This window comes from Pagrus major, chromosome 8 (genome assembly GCF_040436345.1).
Source record: "Pagrus major chromosome 8, Pma_NU_1.0".
Classification (NCBI taxonomy): Eukaryota; Metazoa; Chordata; class Actinopteri; order Spariformes; family Sparidae; genus Pagrus; species Pagrus major.
In genome coordinates this window covers 24349420-24370298 of record NC_133222.1, presented here as the reverse complement: position 1 = coordinate 24370298, position 20879 = coordinate 24349420, and the positions used below count along the sequence as shown (strand labels likewise).

The 20879-nt window shown below is 43.2% G+C and overlaps 1 protein-coding gene across 1 annotated transcript in view; it reads right to left on the bottom strand.

The window, feature by feature from the left end:
- ripor1 (RHO family interacting cell polarization regulator 1) overlaps positions 1–20879 on the bottom strand; it is a 60107-nt gene that overhangs the window by 17505 nt on the left and 21723 nt on the right. Inside the window, exons 3-11 of the mRNA XM_073471581.1 lie at positions 11845–11997; positions 10152–10230; positions 7698–7721; positions 6982–7035; positions 3760–3909; positions 3410–3473; positions 1933–1976; positions 849–974; positions 470–618 (exon numbers count right to left, since the gene is read on the bottom strand). Coding sequence (XP_073327682.1) covers positions 470–618; positions 849–974; positions 1933–1976; positions 3410–3473; positions 3760–3909; positions 6982–7035; positions 7698–7721; positions 10152–10230; positions 11845–11997 — 843 coding nt within the window. The remainder of the gene's footprint in view (positions 1–469; positions 619–848; positions 975–1932; positions 1977–3409; positions 3474–3759; positions 3910–6981; positions 7036–7697; positions 7722–10151; positions 10231–11844; positions 11998–20879) is intronic.

Sequence of the window (20879 nt, the reverse complement as noted above, 5' to 3'; positions counted from 1 at the left end):
CCCAATTTATGGTTTAGCACACAGTTAACTAGAGCAAAAGGCTGAAAATAGTGCCCCCTTTTCTTTTCTTTTCATTCAATCAATAATCAATTTTTAATCGAGAATCATTTGGGTCAAATATCGATTTTGAATCGGATCAGACACCCAAAAATGTAAATCAAATCGAATCATGAGATTGGAAAAGATTCACAGCCCTACAGAGCAGACTGGGCTTTTCAGGAGGGGCGAGACAGGCACTAAAACAGAGCGGTCAGAAAGAGGGGGAACAGAGGTGCTGCAGCAATGGAGAGTATGAGAAAAATAATGTGTTTTTTGAACATTAAATCATGTAAACCTTTTCTGGTAGACACCCAAAATAAAAGTATGAACATGCCAATGAGCATTATATGGGACCTTTAACAAGCAGTACAGAGCACATAATGCCCAGTATCATTTTCAATACACTCACAGCAGGGTTGACAAAACTTACTTCCAGGTGACTTCAAGGCTTAGCTTAATAGTCCCAAGGTCATTAATATCCACGGCAACTGTCTGGGGTAGTGCAGCAAACAGGTCCTTAGTCTCACAGGAAACACTTCCTACAACCACGTGATTGGCTAAGCTCTTTAGCTCTGTCACCTAGGAGACCACAGAAATATAGATTGATCACACAACCAGAGACTGCTGCCTTCAACTCATGTCAATCATTCCAGTAACTTATTCCTAAGTAACAACATTATTGAAGTATGAAGTATGCATGTACTATTTCATTACCAGGGGTAATCTTACAGGCCACATTGCTTTCTTTGACCAATCAGAATAAAAGTAAATACGAAGTCATTAATGCAAAAACATTCAGAGGGACTGACCTTGACAGAGAGGAACTCACTGATGAGTGGCACAAACACCATGTCTTCACTGTCCCACACCTGTTTGGCATTGATCTCTATTCTGCCTCGGAGCTTCCACCGCTGCCGACCATACCTCATAAAGATCTGAACACACACACACACACACACACACACACACACACACACACACACACACACACACACACACGCACACACGCAAGCACACACGCAAGCACACACGCGCACACACACACACACACACACACACACACACACACACACACACACACACACACACACACACACACACACACCTGAAAGCATTAAAGACTATTCAGAACAATAAAGTAGCCATCTGACTGTACCAAATGAAGCTTTTGTGTTAGGCATGCAGGTAGCAGATAACAGAGAGACAAAAATTAAATTCAGGTAAAACTGGAAAAAATCTAAACACAATTAATGTTGATAATCCAGTTATATAAAATAGAGACATTTAGGTCAGTCACATCAGAAACCATATGAAAACATTCAAATCGATGACGATTCTGAGAAAACACATACAGTATAGTTGGAATATTTATTCAGAATTGGTCATCAATGGCTCCCAGAACTCTCTATTACTGAGCAAGACGTTGACAGAACACTGTGCAACTAATAGCCAAAAAAAGCAAGTGGCCTAAACACACCAGTAAAACATTTACAATTAGCTAGCTTAAAGTTTTTCAATTTAACTTTGAGTGTAGGTCACTTTCAAGACATCACTGTCTCTTCACACACATTTTCAAAAACAGATGTGAATCTGACATGGTCAAATAACTTGCTCACACACCTATTGATTTAAGAGAAGTTGTGATATTCACCAGTTTTCTGGTACTTATTTTCTCAGAGGCATGACATAATTTACAAGTGGTCCAGATTCACCGTAGACATAGCTGTCACAAGAGGTGTGTGAGTGGTGTGGCTGCACAGGGCGTCGTGCTGCTTCTTTGTTCAGTTTGTTTCAACCCAACATACTTTTCAGCAAATTTCCTGTCTGTCCAGTCAAAATCAAGGTCACATGAAAAGAAATATTTAGAGAGGGAGGGAGGACTGGTGGACTAACCTCATATTGGTCACCAGCACACAATCTAGCAAATCCAGCCAGACCTGAAAGACACATAGAAACAGATGTAGCCTGTCAGCTTCTCATAAGCCCCATTGGGACTGGATTTATTTCTCCAGGGGAGGTGGGGGAACATTACCTAGTCAGTGATTTTAATCTGTATGTGGGTAATCACCTACCCATTACTATAAAGTCTAGCTGCAATAAGTGGGGTCTGAGCAATTTTTCTCAAAGATTTAAGTTTAAAAGGTGTCATTTGTGAGAAATGGCCAGACTTCTAAGGTAGCTCCGGAACAATAGGGGGCAGCATAACCGCTTGCTTCTGCTCACTATGCTCTTTGCTTTAGCTGTCTTTGACTATAGCAACCAGCTGCCATTAGGTAAGTGGCCCTTTTAGCCAACTGGAGTTTTCCTGAACCAAGGCCACGGATCACAGGGGGAGACACCATGGCTCAGCAACCTCCCACTGAACACGATTGGACAGCAGACTGGGACTGAACACAGCCTCTGAAAGCGATGGAGGTCAGTTTGAAGACAGGGGACATGGTACGGAGGTGATTTAGAGTGACTCTGACCAGGACTATAACTCCAGGGACGAGAAGACACGGCAGGCGGGGACAGGAGTTTGAATGAGTGTGTCGAGTTTGAATGAAGTGAACCTGTAGTGTGTTTTACGTTGAGTTAACGAGGCAATTAAGATCGTCTTAGAGAGATCGTAAGAGAGAGAAATATTTCCTTTCTTGACATTTTGTGAGTTTATTTTGTTGACTTATTAGACTGAATAGTGAACTGGCTGCTTTTACATCTCCCCGCTGAAACTTTCAGACTATCACCTCTTAAGGTACAAAGTGATGTTAGGAGACAGGAGGCCGGCTAGCTGGTTAGCATGCTAACTACAGTAGACACCTCTGCAACACAGTACATAGATATCTTTGACATTACATCAACAGTGTTGTTTCTTCACACTGTTGATAATGTTAGTTCATTCGCTTAATGTTTAAACTCAAATTCTGACCATATCTTACAAATTGCTCCTTTAAGTAAACTGAACTAATAATAATGTTTTTATTATTACTGGAACTGCAAGTTTTCACATGTCTTTGTCAATCTTACCCAGTAGCATATCAAAACTAACTGGCCAGGAGCAATAATCCTCTGATACTTGCGAGTCCAAATATGCTGGATGTCAAATGTAAAGATGACTGAATTAAGGGTATAGCAAGCATTCATTAAAAATTATGTTTTATTAAAAAAAAATCTTTGAATTGTGTAAGCCTCCCAGTTACAATAGGTTGTGGACTGTGTTCCCTCACTAGTTGGTTTTATTAGTATGTGATTTTTTTTTGTTCCATAGCTAAGAAAAGAAAGAAGGAAATTCAAGAAGAGAATGAAAAAGAGGAGAGGAGAAAACGCTTATGAGAGGAAGGCGGAAGAGGGAAGAAAGACGGGGGAATTCACTCTCTATGTTCATTCTTACCTTTCATCTTAATGTGGAACTCCCCAAGCTGGTTCTCCAACTCGCTCTCCAACACACACATGTTCTACAGAGAGCAGTAATAGGTGTATTAATAAAGGACCTCTCTCAAGAGCAGACGTCAAAGTGCTCCTCAACAAATGACAACAGCTAAAATAATCAAAATGCATTAATGACATCAAGCTAGACATACAAAGAACAAGATTAAAGCCACTACAAGTAAAGCAAAGTAAGTCTAAACAAAAAGGTCTTAAGCTGCTCACATGGATCACTATGAATTTACCATTTTTCCTTATTCTGTCTTAATCCAGTAATCATTTTATCCTGCCACCCCTATGTCCTCTCCATCTCACCTCTGTGTACTCTTTGTATCCTTTATTGGCCTCTGCTAAACTCTCCCTGGCCTCCTTACTGCCTGGAGAGGCAGTGTAAGCCTTCACCATCTTGTTGGCTCCGTCCCTGAGTCTCCTCTGCAGGCAGTAGGCTTCATATAGCTCCTCAATCTGGGAAAAGGGTGGAAAAGAAGTTACGCAGTGGCTTGACATCTAATGTGTGTGAAGTGCACTATTAGAATAATTTCAAAGAATAATTTTGGTCTCTGCTTTATAATGGTGTCTCCATGTCCCTACTTTCCTACACTAAATATTATCACTTCATAAAGTTGCCGTGGAGTTGTGTTATCCATCTCTTTAGCTCCTAAATGCTCCTCTATGTTCATCATGCTCTAACTGAGTCTGGCAACTGTTTGGTGGTGGTAGTTGGCAGTGTGTTTATTAGAGCTTCTTCAGTGAAAACATTGCTGGAAATGGGGTTAATGAGGGTTAGTTTGCTGGCCACAAACCCAAAACAATGAGCTGGAAGAAGTTAAGGCTCTGTTGTCAAACTACAGAGTTGATTATACTGTTAATTTTATATATTATATATGTGTAATGTATGTCCTGTATTTTGTATGCTACTGGACACTTGAATTTCCCTCGGGATAAATAAAGTATCTATCTATCTATCTATCTATCTATCTATCTATCTATCTATCTATCTATCTATCTATCTATCTATCTCTACAAGCACACACTTTCACTTTCACCAAAGTGGTCTATTGCTAATATAAAAATATTATATACAATTGCAATCAAAATTATTCGACCCCCACTACAAATTAGGTTTATTGGCAAAATGTACAAACTAGCAGCTGTTTACAATAAACAAATCAAACAAGAACAATTAAATAACTCAACACAACTAATATTACAAGTGGTTTCTCCAAATTGAACACAAAATGCCACTTTTAATGACTACTGCAGTCTCAAAATTATTCAACCCCTTCATGACAAGCATCTTTAGTACTTAGTAGAGCACCCTTTTGCTGTTATGACCTGCTGCAAATGTGATGCATAGCCAGACACCAGCTTCTGGCAGCCTTCCTGAGGAATCTTAGCCTATTCCTCATGGGCAAAGGCCTTCAGTTCACTAATATTCTTGGGTTTGCGTGCTGCAACCGCCTTTTTCAAATCCCACCAGAGATTTTCAATGGGGTTCAAGTCAGGCGACTGTGATGGCCACTCTAGTATCTTCCAGAACTTCTTCTGAAACCAAGCCTTGGTGGACTTTGGGGTATGCTTGGGATCATTGTCCTGTTGGAAGGTCCAATGACGCCCAAGCATCAGCTTCCTCACAGACGGCATGACATTTTCTCCCAGGATTTCCTGATACTTGATTGAATCCATCTTGCCCTCCACACGCTGCAGGTTTCCAGTGCCAGAGGAAGCGAAGCAGCCCCAGAGCATCACTGAGCCACCGCCATGCGTCACTGTAGGCAGGGTGTTCTTTTAAGCGTATGCTTCATTCTTCCTCCTCCAGACATACCGCTGATCCATAGGCCCGAAAAGTTCCAGTTTTGTTTCATCGCTCCACAGAACCACCCAAAACCTCTTTGGCTTATTTATATAGTTTTGAGCAAATTGGAGCCGACTTTTCTTGTGCTTTTGGGTCAGTAGTTGTGTACGTCTTGGAGTTCGGGCATGGAGCCCTTCAGCATTTAGTATGTGCCTTACTGTGGAAACTGAAACCTCAATGCCTGCTGCCACCAAGTCTTGCTGCAGGTCTTCTGCAGTCAGTCGAGGGTTTTTGACCACCTGCCTCCTCAGGACTCTGGTGGCAGCCGTTGATAGCTTCCTCTTTCTGCCACGTCCAGGTAATGTAGCCAATGTTCCTTTAACTTTAAACTTGTGAACTATGCTTCCAACTGTATCTCTAGGAACATTCAGTACCTTTGCTATCTTTTTGTATCCTTTTCCTTGTTTGTGCAAGGCAATGATCTCTTCTCTGAACGCTTTGGACAATTTCTTGACTTAGCCATATTTCTAACATGCAATGAAATGTCACCATCAACAGTCCAGATATTTGAGGTGTTCTATCTCAAGCACACCTGATGCAACTAATGAAGCCCTTGATTGGTTGCATCAGGTGTGCTTAAGACCACACCTGATTTGCAAATGTGTCTCTCATGAGGAATTCTATTAAGGGGGTTGAATATTTTTGAGACTGCAGTAGTCATTGAAAGTAGGATTTAGTGTTGAATTTGGATAAAATCCTCGTAATATTAGTTTTATTTAACTATTTAAACGGAAAAGTTTGTGCAAACTCCTCGTAGGAAGGCCTTGTCTCAGTCAGACCCAAGACCTTCTTGCTGTGAGGCAACAGTTCTAACCACTGCTCCACCATGTTGTCAAAGTACCAATCGTCATCTCTACAATATTGTTAGAATATCAATATTGAGGTATTTAGTCAAACATATTGTGATATTTGATTTTGCCTCCCGGTCCTAGCATTTGAAACCCCTACACATTGTATACTCCTTATCTGCATGACCTCACTCAACCCACCAATCAGGCTGTGAATTTGCCAAGTCAGTGCTAATGAGTCACTGCTATATCAGCAGCATTAATGGTAAGCTTAAGGTAAAGGTAGATTTATTGTCATTTTTTAAATCACAAGGGTTGAAACGATGTTGGAGTCCTGCTACATCTGGAACTGTCTCTGTGGTCAGACATAATGTGGGCATCATAACACGTTCAGGGATGTATGTCAAGCCCTTATAACATACAAATGAAACAGGAGATTTGGTTTCGATCAAGTTGAGGTTTGCTGCTATAAAGGTGTACATATTAACTGTGAATGATGGTATTCACTTATAGAAATGCACTATAGTGACAAAACAAATTTACCTCACATAAGTGAGACATAAGTCACTGCTCATGTCTGATGCCTTTACTCAGTCTGACTGCTGCACCGTGCATTGGTAAACACTTTGTGCCATGTCTAACTCACACACCCAATACCACCCTGGTGTCCGAAAAGTTAGTGATCATTTTTCATTGTTATTCAATGTTTTCAATAATAGGACATCACATGCAGTTCTACATACAGTATATAGATATGAAAGAAACGGCATGACTCTGACAGTCCCACAGAGTCAAACCCTGAACACATTTCTGTGACATTTCCAAAATGTTTGGGACAGGTTTAATCTTCTATAATAACAAAGCATTATTTGACAGGGATAATAGTGATGTTACCTTGCTGAGGTGAAACTCCAGTCGTCGTATGTACCTCTCAGTCACCTTCACTTGCTGTCAGAGGAAGCACAGAGCCACAATTATTCCTATATGTCAACACAAACTGAACTATTTTCAGGTCGGGTTCAGGCTTAGCACAACAAATGAAGGCTGGTGTCTACCATCAATGCCTCCGACAAATGTTTCAAATGTGTAAGTGTGTAAGTGCAAGTGTAAGATGTACACACACATCCAGTCTGATCTCATCAGTCTGATGATGAGCAGTGTTGGTAGAAACTTCACTATTTTAGTGCATTAAATAGTGGATATTGGACCTCTGCAGAGTGCAAGTTGGCTTTTGGTTTCATTAAAAGCTTAGTCGGAAAGGGAGATGTCACATGTGGTCTGCTAGAAGTGTGGAGAAGAGAAAGTGAGAGGAGCAGAGTGGGAACTGTGAAATAACTGTTGTCAAATGTTAATAAACTGAATTTATCAAGAAAACAGGTAAACATAGAGGTATTGAGTTTTCATTGATTTTCATCGATCATTGTACCAAGATGATCAATGTTTTTCACGTCAACTGTCAGCAATTTTAATGTTTTGGCTGATCAGTGTATACTCAATAATAGTACCTTAAAATCAGGCTCAAATAGAAATAAAGGCTGACCTCTAATATAAATATATGTCTCAAAATCTCTCTGCAGTTGAGGTAACTATATGGATTTACAGTAGCTCACCTTATCCAGTTCATACAGGAAACCCTGTAAAGGCAGAAAACATCAGGTACTCAGTATCTGCCACATTTTGTAGCAGCACAATGTGATGTACACTCCGCATGTTAAGTGCTATTTTGCGTTGTCAGAACATTTTTACTTTTTAAACCAAAGATATCCACGTGCTCAACACCACAAATTGAAACAGCCTGACAAAATAGGACACACAACTGGCCAGGGACGCTGGATGTCAGTTACAGTTGGAGGTGCTGAGGAGTCAGTCTACATAATGACGTCACAGTAAATGGTGCACGACCTTCATGTTTTTTGGATTAATTTGAATGGCCAGGATAACTTATACCCAACAGATATTAACAACAATTTACAAGCACGTTTTGCACTACAGCAGACTTGAACACAGGACAAAGGACATAGGACAAAGCATCCACAGCAACTACAGTCAACAACAGCAAGGAGATGAAGAGGGAGAGAAATTCCCTAGACTCCCTTTTTTTTTTCCAATCGCTCAATTTATGTTCTGATAAAATTAGATGTATGGGCTTCTTTGGATTTAAACTAAAAAGTTTAATTTTGACCTCTGTGAGCAGCATTGTGATAACTTGAGGACTAACTGAAAAAAATGGTGATTGTCAGACCTTTATTATAGGTAGCACATACAGTACTGCACTACCTGGTTTGCGGGAGTCTTCCACTTTTTTAAACTCTTTTTTTCCTCCCACTGTGCTCCCGATTGGTAATTTCTCCAGTTAATGTCATGATTTAAATGTAATACATATCAAATGGGTGTTTCTTAGTTTCTGTGCAGGATATGTGTCATGGTACCTGCCAACCCAACCCACAGGCAGAGCTGAGCATGCTCAAATGACCTTGCCTAACGTGTGTCACTGCACTCGATCAACCCCCCCCCCACTCCACTTGGTTTGCACTACAGCAGACAGCAAATTCAAATATTAAATAACTATAGGTTAAAGCAGCCACAACAACTAGAGTTAATAACAGCAAGGCGATGAAGAGGGATATAAATTCCCCAGACTCCCTTATAAAATTGCTCAATTTTGTGGGTTGTGTCAGGAAATACTTAATAAGTTTGTGAAACACTGTCTCTGACAAATTCTTCATTATTTGGACCTTCTCGTAAATTCAGCAAATGTTGAAGTTCTTTCTTTCTTTGTCTAGAAAACATTGTGTCTGTTTGTCCAAGTTATGTACGTGTTTATTTGCAAATAGAGTGGAGACGTGTGATTGATCGAAAGTGGTCACTCAAGATTCATGTTAATGCCAGGTGTGAGGTGCTGGACTGCCTACTTGTGATCAGATCACCACAGTAGCATGTTATTGCCAGGTATTAACAGCCTCATATACCACTTTTCCACCAAAATTAGCAGGTCTACACAGATTTTTTTGAATGCGGGTGGACCCGCTAAAAATCGCCCATCGCCATTCCCACTTCCTGCAGGTAAGGCAGCACGTCTATGATTTTTATCTGAGGTTTTACGTTGTACATCACTGACGTCACGTTTCATGTCACAAATTTTATCCCCCTTCAAGTTAGACGGGCACTTAACCGAAGCTGTGTTACTGTGTCCAGTAATAAAGTAATAAAACCTCCGTAATCTTAATCAGAATCAGAATCAGAAATACTTTATTATCCCCGAGGGGAAATTGTTTGTGTTACAGCTGCTCCCGTTCAAAGTTCAGAATATGCAGAAAAAATAATAATAATAATTGTAGTAATAATAGTAATAATAATAATAATAACAACAATAATAATAATAATGATAATAATAATAATAATAATAATAATAATAAATAATAAATAATAAATAATAAATAATAAATAATTAATTATTATTAATAGAAAATTAAAATGAATAGACCACATCCCAAATTCTATCCTTATTTACGCGCCACCACCGGATGATAACGCATCATCACTTCGCACGCCAGAATTAAGCGTGTTACCCGGTCTTACATTTAGATCAAAGCCTTGCCAAGCGGAGGTAATAAAAACCTGTGTCTACTGCAGAGTCAATTGACCCAGGTGTTAATGCCGAGTTTACACATTCCCATTGCACACAAAAGCCCGATCTTAGCGGGTTTACGTGGGTTTTTTGACCAGTGGAAATGGGGTAATAGTTTATAATAATGCAGTCGAGTGAGGATACAGATATAAGTTAGTTTTTACAATGCCTCATTTGGGGGGTGCTGAAGCACATCTGCATCCCTCGTCCCGCCAATTCCTCTGCTTGTTAGTCATTTTGATATTTTTCAACTTAACAAAGGGAGCTTTCTCCAAACTGCCTGCAGGTGTGTTAAGGGACACACTGACAACGAGAATAATAAAAAAAGATACCAAATATAAAAGTGTGAGCATTCATATTAGACATAAGAAAGTTGTAACAGGGTTAGAGTTAAAGGAACTTTTATCAGGCAAAACAGTACAAAGTCAGAACGTACCAGTCTGGAGTTCCTCTTTGATTCTTTCATCTGTCTACTGAGGCTGTCCAAATCCATCTGATTTACCTGTAGGTAAGACCTGAGAAAGACACACACACACACACACACACACAGACAGATGTGGAGAAACATACCCACAGCAGTATTAAAGCATGAAAATATTATTTTTGATTTTATGTGCAGAGGTTTTGAGAATATTATCCAGACTTCAGTTGTCAGACCTCTGCACTACCTAACCATCTCTCACTGTCGTCTATCCCATTGTGCAACACACCAAAAATTGGAACAGAATTGGTGGCATCGCCTTACTCGCCATGTTCTGTGTTAAGAGTTGATCTTAAAGCTATAGTTCAACATTTTGAAAAATAAGAGTTGAGTAAAACTTAAGTCTCCATGTGGTAATTTGCTTTACAGGCAGTAGTCCAACTCAAATACATACAATACATAATCCACAAACAGGACAGAATCCATATCTGCTTCACTGTCAGCAGAAAGAAAGATAGAGGGGATGATATACAGGGTTATAGTTTGTATAGAAGACCAAAAGCAGATAGAACAAAGGACAATCAGAATCTTGTAGTACTACCTTTGGGGAGAGTAAATCTCCGCCCTGATAGAACCATCTGAACTCGACATGTAAAGGATGTTGAGGGTCCAAAGCATTACTCTGTGCCATTAAGACAACCCAGTTTGTTCTTATTATTCAGACTACAGAATCGACTAGAATGGCACCTCTTATGTTCTGCGCTCAGCTGCATTTAGAAAACAACTGGAAAAAGACTCGGTGGGGGGCTTCACACCATAACACACTGACATCGCTTGACATATGCAACCCAACTACCCACCCACCCACCATTGGAAAGGATAAATTATTGGCTACAATCGTGGGCGATTGATTTGTTGAAAGCCATTAACAGCTCAGTTGTACAGTGGCAGCAAAGATACATGAAACTGTCCTTCTAAACTGGTAGTGGTTGCTGTACTGTGGTTGCTGTCCTGGGGTGAAAACTAAAACCGAAAAGGGCGGGGACACTTTCATGTGGTAAGCAGCAACATAACAAAAACAAACATACCCAACAACAGTGGGCAGGAGGAATAGAAAATATGTCTCCTGTCGAAAGATATTTTTGTTTGAATGAAGCTGGCAGACAGTGAGCGATGGACTTCACAACTTGGATTAATTTGATGAAAAACCCTTTTTGATTATTTTTATTTTTATCGGCCCCTAACGGACAAAAGGAATATGAATTATTGACAAATGGACACAATCTAGGACTTTATGACTGCTTCGAAGGTAGACAGTCACCACTTTTATCTGTTTGCTTATAAATTTAAATCTTTTGCTGGTAAATCTGAATTGAACTGTTTCTGTTGAATGAACTGAATGACTGAATTGTGGATAATCTAAGCTATCTAATCACTGTAGCATTGTCGGATCAGGTAGAAAAACAACTCATAAACACATAATTTCAGGTGGTAACGAGTTACTGGACACAGTAACCAATTTTACCACAAATCCTATGGAAAAGCTGCTTAAAGTAATACATTACTGTAATGCATTACTTCAGGGGTGCATCACCCCCAACACTGGTCACTAAATCGTGCAGCATCAAACAACATGTCTCCCCCAAGTTAAAGCTTACAGTTGCTATTTGTATGCATGAGCGCCCGTGTGTGCTGTGAGTGTACTCACTGAAGGCCTTTCTTTAGTGCCTCGTAGACCTGATCCAGCCTCTCTGGTTGAGGAACTTTAGGTGGTGGGTTGGACTTGGTGGACATGGTAAACATCCTGCTGGCTCTGCTGGGCTTCCTGCTGAGACCTGGAGTGCTGAACACTGAAAGGTTCCTGCAACATCAGCATTATCAGGTCAACATCATGGATCAGAGATATCCAGAATGTGATGTTACAGGAAGACTGGAAACAGGGAATCTGCTGGCCTAGCTACAGTGAGTTGTTGGGACCTCATCCACATATTGCAAACAATAGAGAGGCCTGTAAGGAAAACTAGAAGCCTTACTACAGGGCCCTCTCAAACTAGCAGAACTTTAGAACAAAGGAACTGAGCCAACGCCCAGCGGTCCGGTAAATTGTATTTCGTTGCAATATCCATCCCAAATTCTAACCCCGCCCTCCTTTGGACAAAAGTTGCCGCAACCAATATAACCTCCGTCAAAATGACCATGACGTCACTCAGGGCTTAAGGTCGCGGAGCCCCGCTGCCCGTCACATTCCTAAGGTAACGCGATGCTGTGAAGAAGCTCCGGCTTTTATTCAGCAGTTACCGTAAGGGTTTGTTTTTGGTGAAACGTTTGAACTTGCTAGGCTACCGTTCCTAACTTGCTGGACGAGACAGAGACTGTTTTTCTTTTCCTTTTTGTTAGAATATTCTTTATTACTTTTTTTTTGGATCCATAGAGGAACACTGTACAATCCAATTGTTCCTCACCGCCTGCAGAAAGAAGAACATTTTCTTCAGAAGGAGACGGAACCACCGAGGTCCGGTCCATCAACCTGATTGATCTCGCTGTTTGCTTCCACTAACGGGAGGACAGCCTGCCGTCACTTGCTGCTAGGACGCTGCAACTGACCCCACACTCACATCCAAAATGAGTTTGGAGTTTGGAGTTGGACGGGATGCACGCTAGTCGCAACGAGCGACCCAAGTATGAGGCTTTTGTTTTGGCAGAGACAGATAGTTATAGCGTGTTGCTTATGTTTTTGTTGTGAAAGGACCGCCAAGTCCTACCTATGGTATAATGTACTGTATGCTGATTATATGCGTTTATGCTCTCTAGGAGCTAATTTGCGTTGATCCACTCGGTGGATAACCTATGTAGTCTTGCCGCCGTGTGTGACCACAGGACGCCATGTGTCTGTCTGATCAGCAGACGGTAAACGAACCTCAGTTCGCTTGCCAATCTCTGACTGAGAGAGAGAGACGACTGTTGTGCATCTCATGGCTGTTGTGTTATTCTTTTGTTGCTTTGTTGAGCATTTGCTTACTTTCTTTCCCTTTTACTAACCTACACACACATACACATATATTCGGGGTGACGCACACATGTAATCTTATGTGCGACTTGTTGGAGACTCATGGTTAATGATATGTGTTGTGGCAACACTACCATAAAGTTAGATACGGATGTCTCGTGGAAGCACTGCCATAACATAATCAAAATCACTATCACCATATATGTATATATGTATATATGTATGTATATATGTATATGTATATATATATATATATATATATATATATATATATATATATATATATATATATATATATATGTACACATATATATGTATATATATATGTATATGTATATATATATGTATATGTATATATGTATATGTATATATATGTATATATTTATATGTATATATATGTATATATGTGTATATATACACACACACATATATATATATATATATATATATATATATATACATATATGGTGATAGTGATAGGGGTGCTAGCTTGGTTTGTGAGCCTCATGGCTTGTTTTGAACCCTGTAGGCAGCCATCTTGTTTTCTTCATTGACTGTGAGCCATTGTAGAGCTGAGCAGCCAGGGGATCATATCCATCTTCTTGGGGAATCATTTAATGAAAGCATTGTCTGTAAGTACTGTATTAAAGGTGCATATATTACGTCAATGTTATATTTGTAAGTATGTGAGCCTATATTTTGTTTGTGTTCTGTTCATTGCTTAGAGCCCTAGCTGGCTACGTTAGCTGTATTTGTAGTGCTCAGTTAGCTATATCTGTGGCCACATGTGCTTCGTGGACCTTTTAGGTTAATATATATATATCAAAATGTGTCAACATGTACATTAATGGGGTTCAATACGCTAATTGTTTATTTGTATTCTTTCTGTATTTCAGTTTTACCCTATTCTCACGCTGTATACAATAAAGCGATCGTACATTCACGCAGTGTGTGGAAGGAGTTATCTGTCTGTCTAGTCGAGGAAGGGGACTCTTTTGACGAGGGCAGAACAGTAAAAAGACAACTCAACAGTGGATTACATCTCAAGCCTGCTCAAGTCCAGTTTCTCCAGCTAAGATGTCAGCTGCGGAGGGAAAAGGTTGTGAGACAAGATCCGAGTGCTCACACTCATCAAAATCATCGAAATCATCCAAGGCATCTAAACACTCTGCTAGATCTGCTGCAAGCTTGGCTGCAATAGAGGCACGCGCCAGAGCTGAAGCAGCATGTGCCAGAGCAGCCTACGCGCAAAAGGAAATTGATGTAAAGGTAAAGATGGCTGAGCTGAAGGCTACTCTGGAAGCTATCAAACAGGAGAAAGAGGCTCATGCCGCTGTAGCTGAAGCTACTGTCCTTGAAGCAGCCATGGATTCGGAAATCATTGAGGAGCCGCCGAGAGTTTGTGACAGCGACCGAGGCTCAGCTCGTATATCAGCTGAGAGAACTGAGAGGTATGTTCAGGAGCAGCGTGCCTACACAAACACCCTCCAGCCGTCAGACAAACCACAGTTGGAGACTGAGTTTGATTTGAGTCCCTCAAACGCTGTTAACCACAAGCCGAGTGATGACTCTCCCCCATGTAAGAAACCTGTTCATAAGAAACATGAGACGCAGCTTTCATCTCTTAAAGTCCCTACTTCTGTTGAAGCAACTTCCTCTTTGAGATACTCTCTGGATCACTTTAGGCCAAAGAGGGAAAGTGAATGGACCACTCCGCAGTCTGTGCCTGAGTCAAAGAGATATTGGTCACCCAGAGACAACATGGAGGACAATCACCTGTCACAAAAAGGAAGATCGTATGTGTCTGGTGACCCCGGTCACAACATGTCAGACTTAGCAAAGTTCCTAGCTCGGCGCGACCTAGTTACGGCTGGACTCACAAAATTCAATGACAAAGCTGAAAATTACTGGGCTTGGAGATCCTCCTTCTCCAACGCCATCGAAGATCTTGACCTAAAGGCCAGTGAGGAACTCGATCTGCTGATCAAGTGGCTAGGACCAGAATCCGCTGAGCATGCGAAGAGAGTGAGATCAGTTTATATCAGACGCCCTGCGGAGGCCCTCAGTCTGGTCTGGGGAAGGTTAGAGGAGTGCTACGGCTCTGCAGAGGCGATGGAATCAGCTCTCTTTAACAAGCTTGAACGTTTCCCCTGGGTTTCTACTAGAGACCACCACCGACTGCGGGAGTTAGGTGATCTACTCCTTGAAGTGGAAGCAGCCAAGGAGGAGGGTTACTTACCACCTCTGACCTATCTCGACACCGCACGTGGCATTAACCCTATTTTGGAGAAATTGCCCAGCAACATTCAAGAGAAGCAGCACGCCACCTAAGGGGGACAAATTCTCGATGAAAACAACAAGAACACCTATAACGGTGCATAGAACAGAAGTGGACAATCTTCAAGACGAGCATGAGGTCAAAGGATTGGATAACACTAAGAAGCAGTGCCCAATACATAAAAAACCACACCCCCTGCACAGGTGTAGAGCCTTCAGGGAGAAGCCTCTGGAGGAGCGCAAGGCGTTCCTAAGAGAAAACAGTATATGTTTTCGCTGCTGTTCCTCAACCTCTCACCAAGCGAAGGACTGCAAGGCTGTCATTAAGTGCTCAGAATGCAACAGCGTTAAGCATATCGCAGCCCTTCACATTGGCCCAGCACCCTGGTCCGTGAAACGAGTTGCCAGCCCCTCCGAGCAGCATGGCGGGGAGGAAGAGTTTTCCTCTTCCTCAGTAACCACCTCAACTTGCACAGAGGTCTGTGGAGATGGTACTGCGGGGAAATCTTGTGCCAAAATCTGTCTGGTCTATGTATATCCTGAAGGCCAGCGGGAGAAGAAAACGAGAGCATATGCCATACTAGACGACCAGAGTAATAGGTCTTTGGCCAGGTCAGCCTTCTTTGAGATGTTTGACATAGACAACCAAGCCTCCCCTTACACTCTCAGGACGTGCGCAGGAGTGTCGGAGACTGCAGGCGGAAGGTCAAGGGGTTTCATCGTGGAATCCGCTGATGAGAGGACCAGTTTATCTCTCCCTACACTTATCGAGTGTGACCAACTTCCTGATAACAGGACGGAGATCCCCACACCTTCAGTCGTGAAGTATTACCCGCACCTGAAGTCCCTAGCGTCCGAGATACCATCACTCGACCCTAAGGCCAAGATTTTGCTTCTTTTAGGAAGGGACATCATTCAGGCACACAAGGTTCTGGAACAACGAAACGGTCCTGCTCGTGCCCCCTTCGCACAACGATTGGCCCTTGGCTGGGTGATAGTAGGAGATGTCTGCATAAACGGTGCACACAAGCCCTCGCCTGTGAACGTCTTCAGAACCTACATACTTGAGAATGGACGCTCAAGTTTCATGAGCCCTTGTCTCAACAAGATTGATGTCAAGGAGAACATCAGCCACACCTCCCAGCTTCCTAATCCTCCTACCTCAAACCCGGAACGGCAATCCTTGCCAAGTGGTTTAATGGGTCTCATGAGCGAGTCTGTTTTTCGCCACACGAAGGAGGATGATAAAACGGCTCCTTCTATGGAAGACCTTGCCTTCTTGAGGATCATGGAAAAGGAGGTCCAGCAGGATGAATCAAACAGCTGGGTTGCCCCGCTGCCCTTTCGTAGTCCACGTCAGCGCCTCCCTAATAACTATGAACAGGCAAGCCACCACCTCACCACACTGACCCGCTCACTCAGGAAACGCCCGGAGAGAAAGGAGCATTTCATTGATTTCATGAACAAGCTCTTCGAAAATGGACACGCTGAAGTAGCTCCACCCTTACAATCTGATGGGAAGTGCTGGTACCTACCTTTCTTCGGGGTGTATCATCCTCAGAAACCCCAGCAAATAAGGGTGGTATTCGACTCTAGCGCCCGACATCATGGTGTGTCCCTTAACGACGTCCTCCTCACCGGCCCAAACATGAACAACACCCTGCTAGGAGTGTTGCTGCGGTTTAGGAGGGAGCCAGTAGCCACGACCACCGATATACAACAGATGTTCCATTGCTTTGTGGTGCGCGAAGATCATCGGAACTTCCTGCGGTTCCTCTGGTACCACAATCATGATCTTGATGGTGACGTTGTGGAGTATAGGATGCGTGTGCACGTCTTTGGTAACAGCCCGTCGCCATCTGTGGCTATATATGGGCTCAGGCGAGCTGCCATGGCGGGAGAGGGAGACTACGGATCTGAGGCACGGCTGTTTGTTGAGAGGAACTTTTATGTCGACGATGGTCTTGTGTCGCTTCCCACTGAGGAGGAAGCCATCACTCTTCTCCAGAACACCCAGGACATGTTAGCCCTTTCCAACTTGCGGCTTCATAAAATCCTCTCAAACAGGGTCAACGTCATGAGGGCCTTTCCTCCAGAAGATCTGGCTAAGGGGTTGAAAGACCTAGATCTTGACACAGACCTCCCTCCCATGCAGAGAAGCTTAGGGGTGAGCTGGGACATTTCAGAGGACGTGTTCACTTTCAAAGTGTCGGAGGCCGAAAAGCCCTACACAAGGCGCGGGGTCCTGTCTACTGTGAACAGCCTGTTTGACCCGCTGGGATTCGCTGCCCCAGTAAGCATCCAGGGAAGGTCTTTACTCAGGGAGCTCGCCTCAGAGCCCTGCGACTGGGATGCCCCTCTTCCAGAGGAGAAGTACAGAGAATGGAAGATGTGGAGAGACTCGCTAAAGGAGCTTGAACAGGTCAAGATACCACGCCAATACACCTCAGTCTCTCTCAGTCAGGCTCAAAGTAAGGAGTTGTGTGTTTTCTGCGATGCATCCACAACTGCTATTGCTGCTGTAGCCTACTTGCGGACAATCGATGCAAGCAATAACACAGAGGTTGGCTTCATACTAGGCAAGGCGAAGCTCGCCCCTCGTCCCGAAACAACCGTCCCTAGGCTTGAGCTGTGCGCGGCTGTTTTGGCCGTAGAAATAGCGGACACAATAGTGGACGAGATGGACACGGTTTTCGATGCAGTGACATTCTATTCTGATAGCAAAGTAGTCTTAGGGTACATTCACAATGAGTCTAGACGATTTTATGTGTATGTGAACAACAGGGTGCAACGCATCAGAAGGTCATCCAGCCCACAGCAGTGGAAGTATGTCTCCACCGATGAGAACCCTGCTGACCATGCTTCACAATCAGTCCCTGCAGGCAGTCTGACTCATACCACGTGGCTGTCTGGTCCGACGTTTCTGTCTGAGTCAGCTGGACATGAAAGTTCTCCCCCTTCCTTTGTCTTGATGGACCTGAGTTCTGATGTTGACATCCGCCCGCAGATTACTTGTCATGCCACCAGCGTCACCAGTGACCAACTGGACCCCAACCGCTTTGAGAGGTTCTCTACTTGGCGATCGCTAAGGCGTGCAGTTGCAAGACTGGCTCACGTCGCCAACTCCTTTGGGCAAGGTGGCAGCTGCAAGGGTTGGCACATCCATGAAAGCCCCTGTTCCAAAGAAGACTTGGATCGAGCGAGAACCATTATAGTAAGTGCTGTGCAGCAAGATGCCTTCAAGGAGACATTAGAGTGCATTGGGGATGGAATACACATTCCAAAACAAAGCCCACTCTACAGCTTGTGTCCTTACATTGATGCTTCCGGGCTTCTCAGGATTGGAGGACGCTTGTCCCAAGCGGACCTAGACAGTGATGCAATCAACCCCTTGATCCTTCCCAGACAGAGCCATGTCACTACCCTGCTCATCCGGCATTATCATGAGCAGGTTCAGCACCAGGGGCGTCATATTACAGAGGGTGCTTTGAGAGTGGCGGGTCTGTGGATCATTGGTGGGAAACGACGTGTGTCCAGCATTCTTCATCACTGTGTCACGTGCCGGAGACTACGGAGGAAAATAGAGACTCAGAAGATGTCCGACCTACCAGGCAACCGCCTCAGTTCCGACCCACCTTTCTCATTTGTAGGTTTGGATGTCTTTGGACCGTGGACAGTTGTGGCAAGGCGGACCAGGGGAGGGCTAGCAAGCAGCAAACGGTGGGCAGTGCTTTTTACATGTATGTGCACCAGGGCCATACATATTGAAGTCGTTGAGTCAATGGAATCCTCCAGCTTCATAAATGCTCTGCGACGGTTCTTCTCAATCAGAGGACCTGCCAAACAGATAAGGTCCGATTGTGGGACAAATTTCGTGGGGGCCTGCAGTGAGCTGCAGATAGAGTCGAACAGTGATAAGGGGGTGCAGGAATATCTGAGCGACAATGGGTGCAAGTGGATCTTCAACCCGCCACACTCATCACATATGGGAGGCAGCTGGGAGCGACTAATAGGTCTCGCAAGGCGCATCTTGGACTCTATGCTGTTGAAGGTTAGCCCAGCTAAGCTCACCCACGAAGTCTTGACCACGTTCCTGGCTGAAGTCTCGGCTATTGTGAACGCTCGCCCATTGGTTCCCGTATCCACGGATCCAGACTCCCCCTATATCCTGACACCAGCAACGCTTCTCACACAGAAGATCGGTGCACTTCCTCCTCCCCAAGGCCACTTCGATGAGAAGGACCTATACAGTAAGCAGTGGAGACAGGTGCAAAGTCTCGCCGACACTTTTTGACATCGCATCTACCTACGCTTCAAAGACGTAGGAAATGGCAGAAGGGAGAACGCAGTCTTTGTGAGGGTGACATTGTGCTTCTGAGGGACCACCAGGCAAAGAGGAACGACTGGCCTATGGGTGTCATCGTCAAGACATTCCCCAGCGCAGACGGTAGGGTCAGGAAGGTGGAGGTCAAGACAGCTAAGGATGGTTCATGCAAGACCTTCTTACGGCCCATCTCAGAGACGGTCCTACTCCTTTCCACAGAGTTTGAGTAGGTTTTATGTTTTAGTTCTTTTCTGCATTCTATTGTTAATGGTGGTATCTTCCAGACACCAGGCGGGGAGTGTTCTGACCTGGCCAGAATCACAGACTCTTTTGTTAATTTTGCAGCCACCAGGGGGTGCTAGCTTGGTTTGTGAGCCTCATGGCTTGTTTTGAACCCTGTAGGCAGCCATCTTGTTTTCTTCATTGACTGTGAGCCATTGTAGAGCTGAGCAGCCAGGGGATCATATCCCTCTTCTTGGGGAATCATTTAATGAAAGCATTGTCTGTAAGTACTGTATTAAAGGTGCATATATTACGTCAATGTTATATTTGTAAGTATGTGAGCCTATATTTTGTTTGTGTTCTGTTCATTGCTTAGAGCCCTAGCTGGCTACGTTAGCTGTATTTGTAGCGCTCAGTTAGCTATATCTGTGGCCACATGTGCTTCATGGACCTTTTAGGTTTATATATATATATATTAAAATGTGTCAACATGTACATTAATGGGGTTCAATACGCTAATTGTTTATTTGTATTCTTTCTGTATTTCAGTTTTACCCTATTCTCACGCTGTATACAATAAAGCGATCGTACATTCATGCAGTGTGTGGAAGGAGTTATCTGTCTGTCTAGTCGAGGAAGGGGACTCTTTTGACGAGGGCAGAACAATATATATATACACATATATACATATTTCAGGCATTGAGACTAAAAGCATATCAGTTGATTATTGATCCCTGATTCCAGGGTGGTGCTCCGGTTATTATTAATGAATAGTAATAACATACATAATCCCTTGATCATGACAATCTCATTCAGATAAATCTGCAAACTCATGTTTTATTTGCTCTCAGAGATGCATGCTACCCCTTCGTTCAGACAGATTTCCATCCACCTTGGTCTATGACAGGCCAAT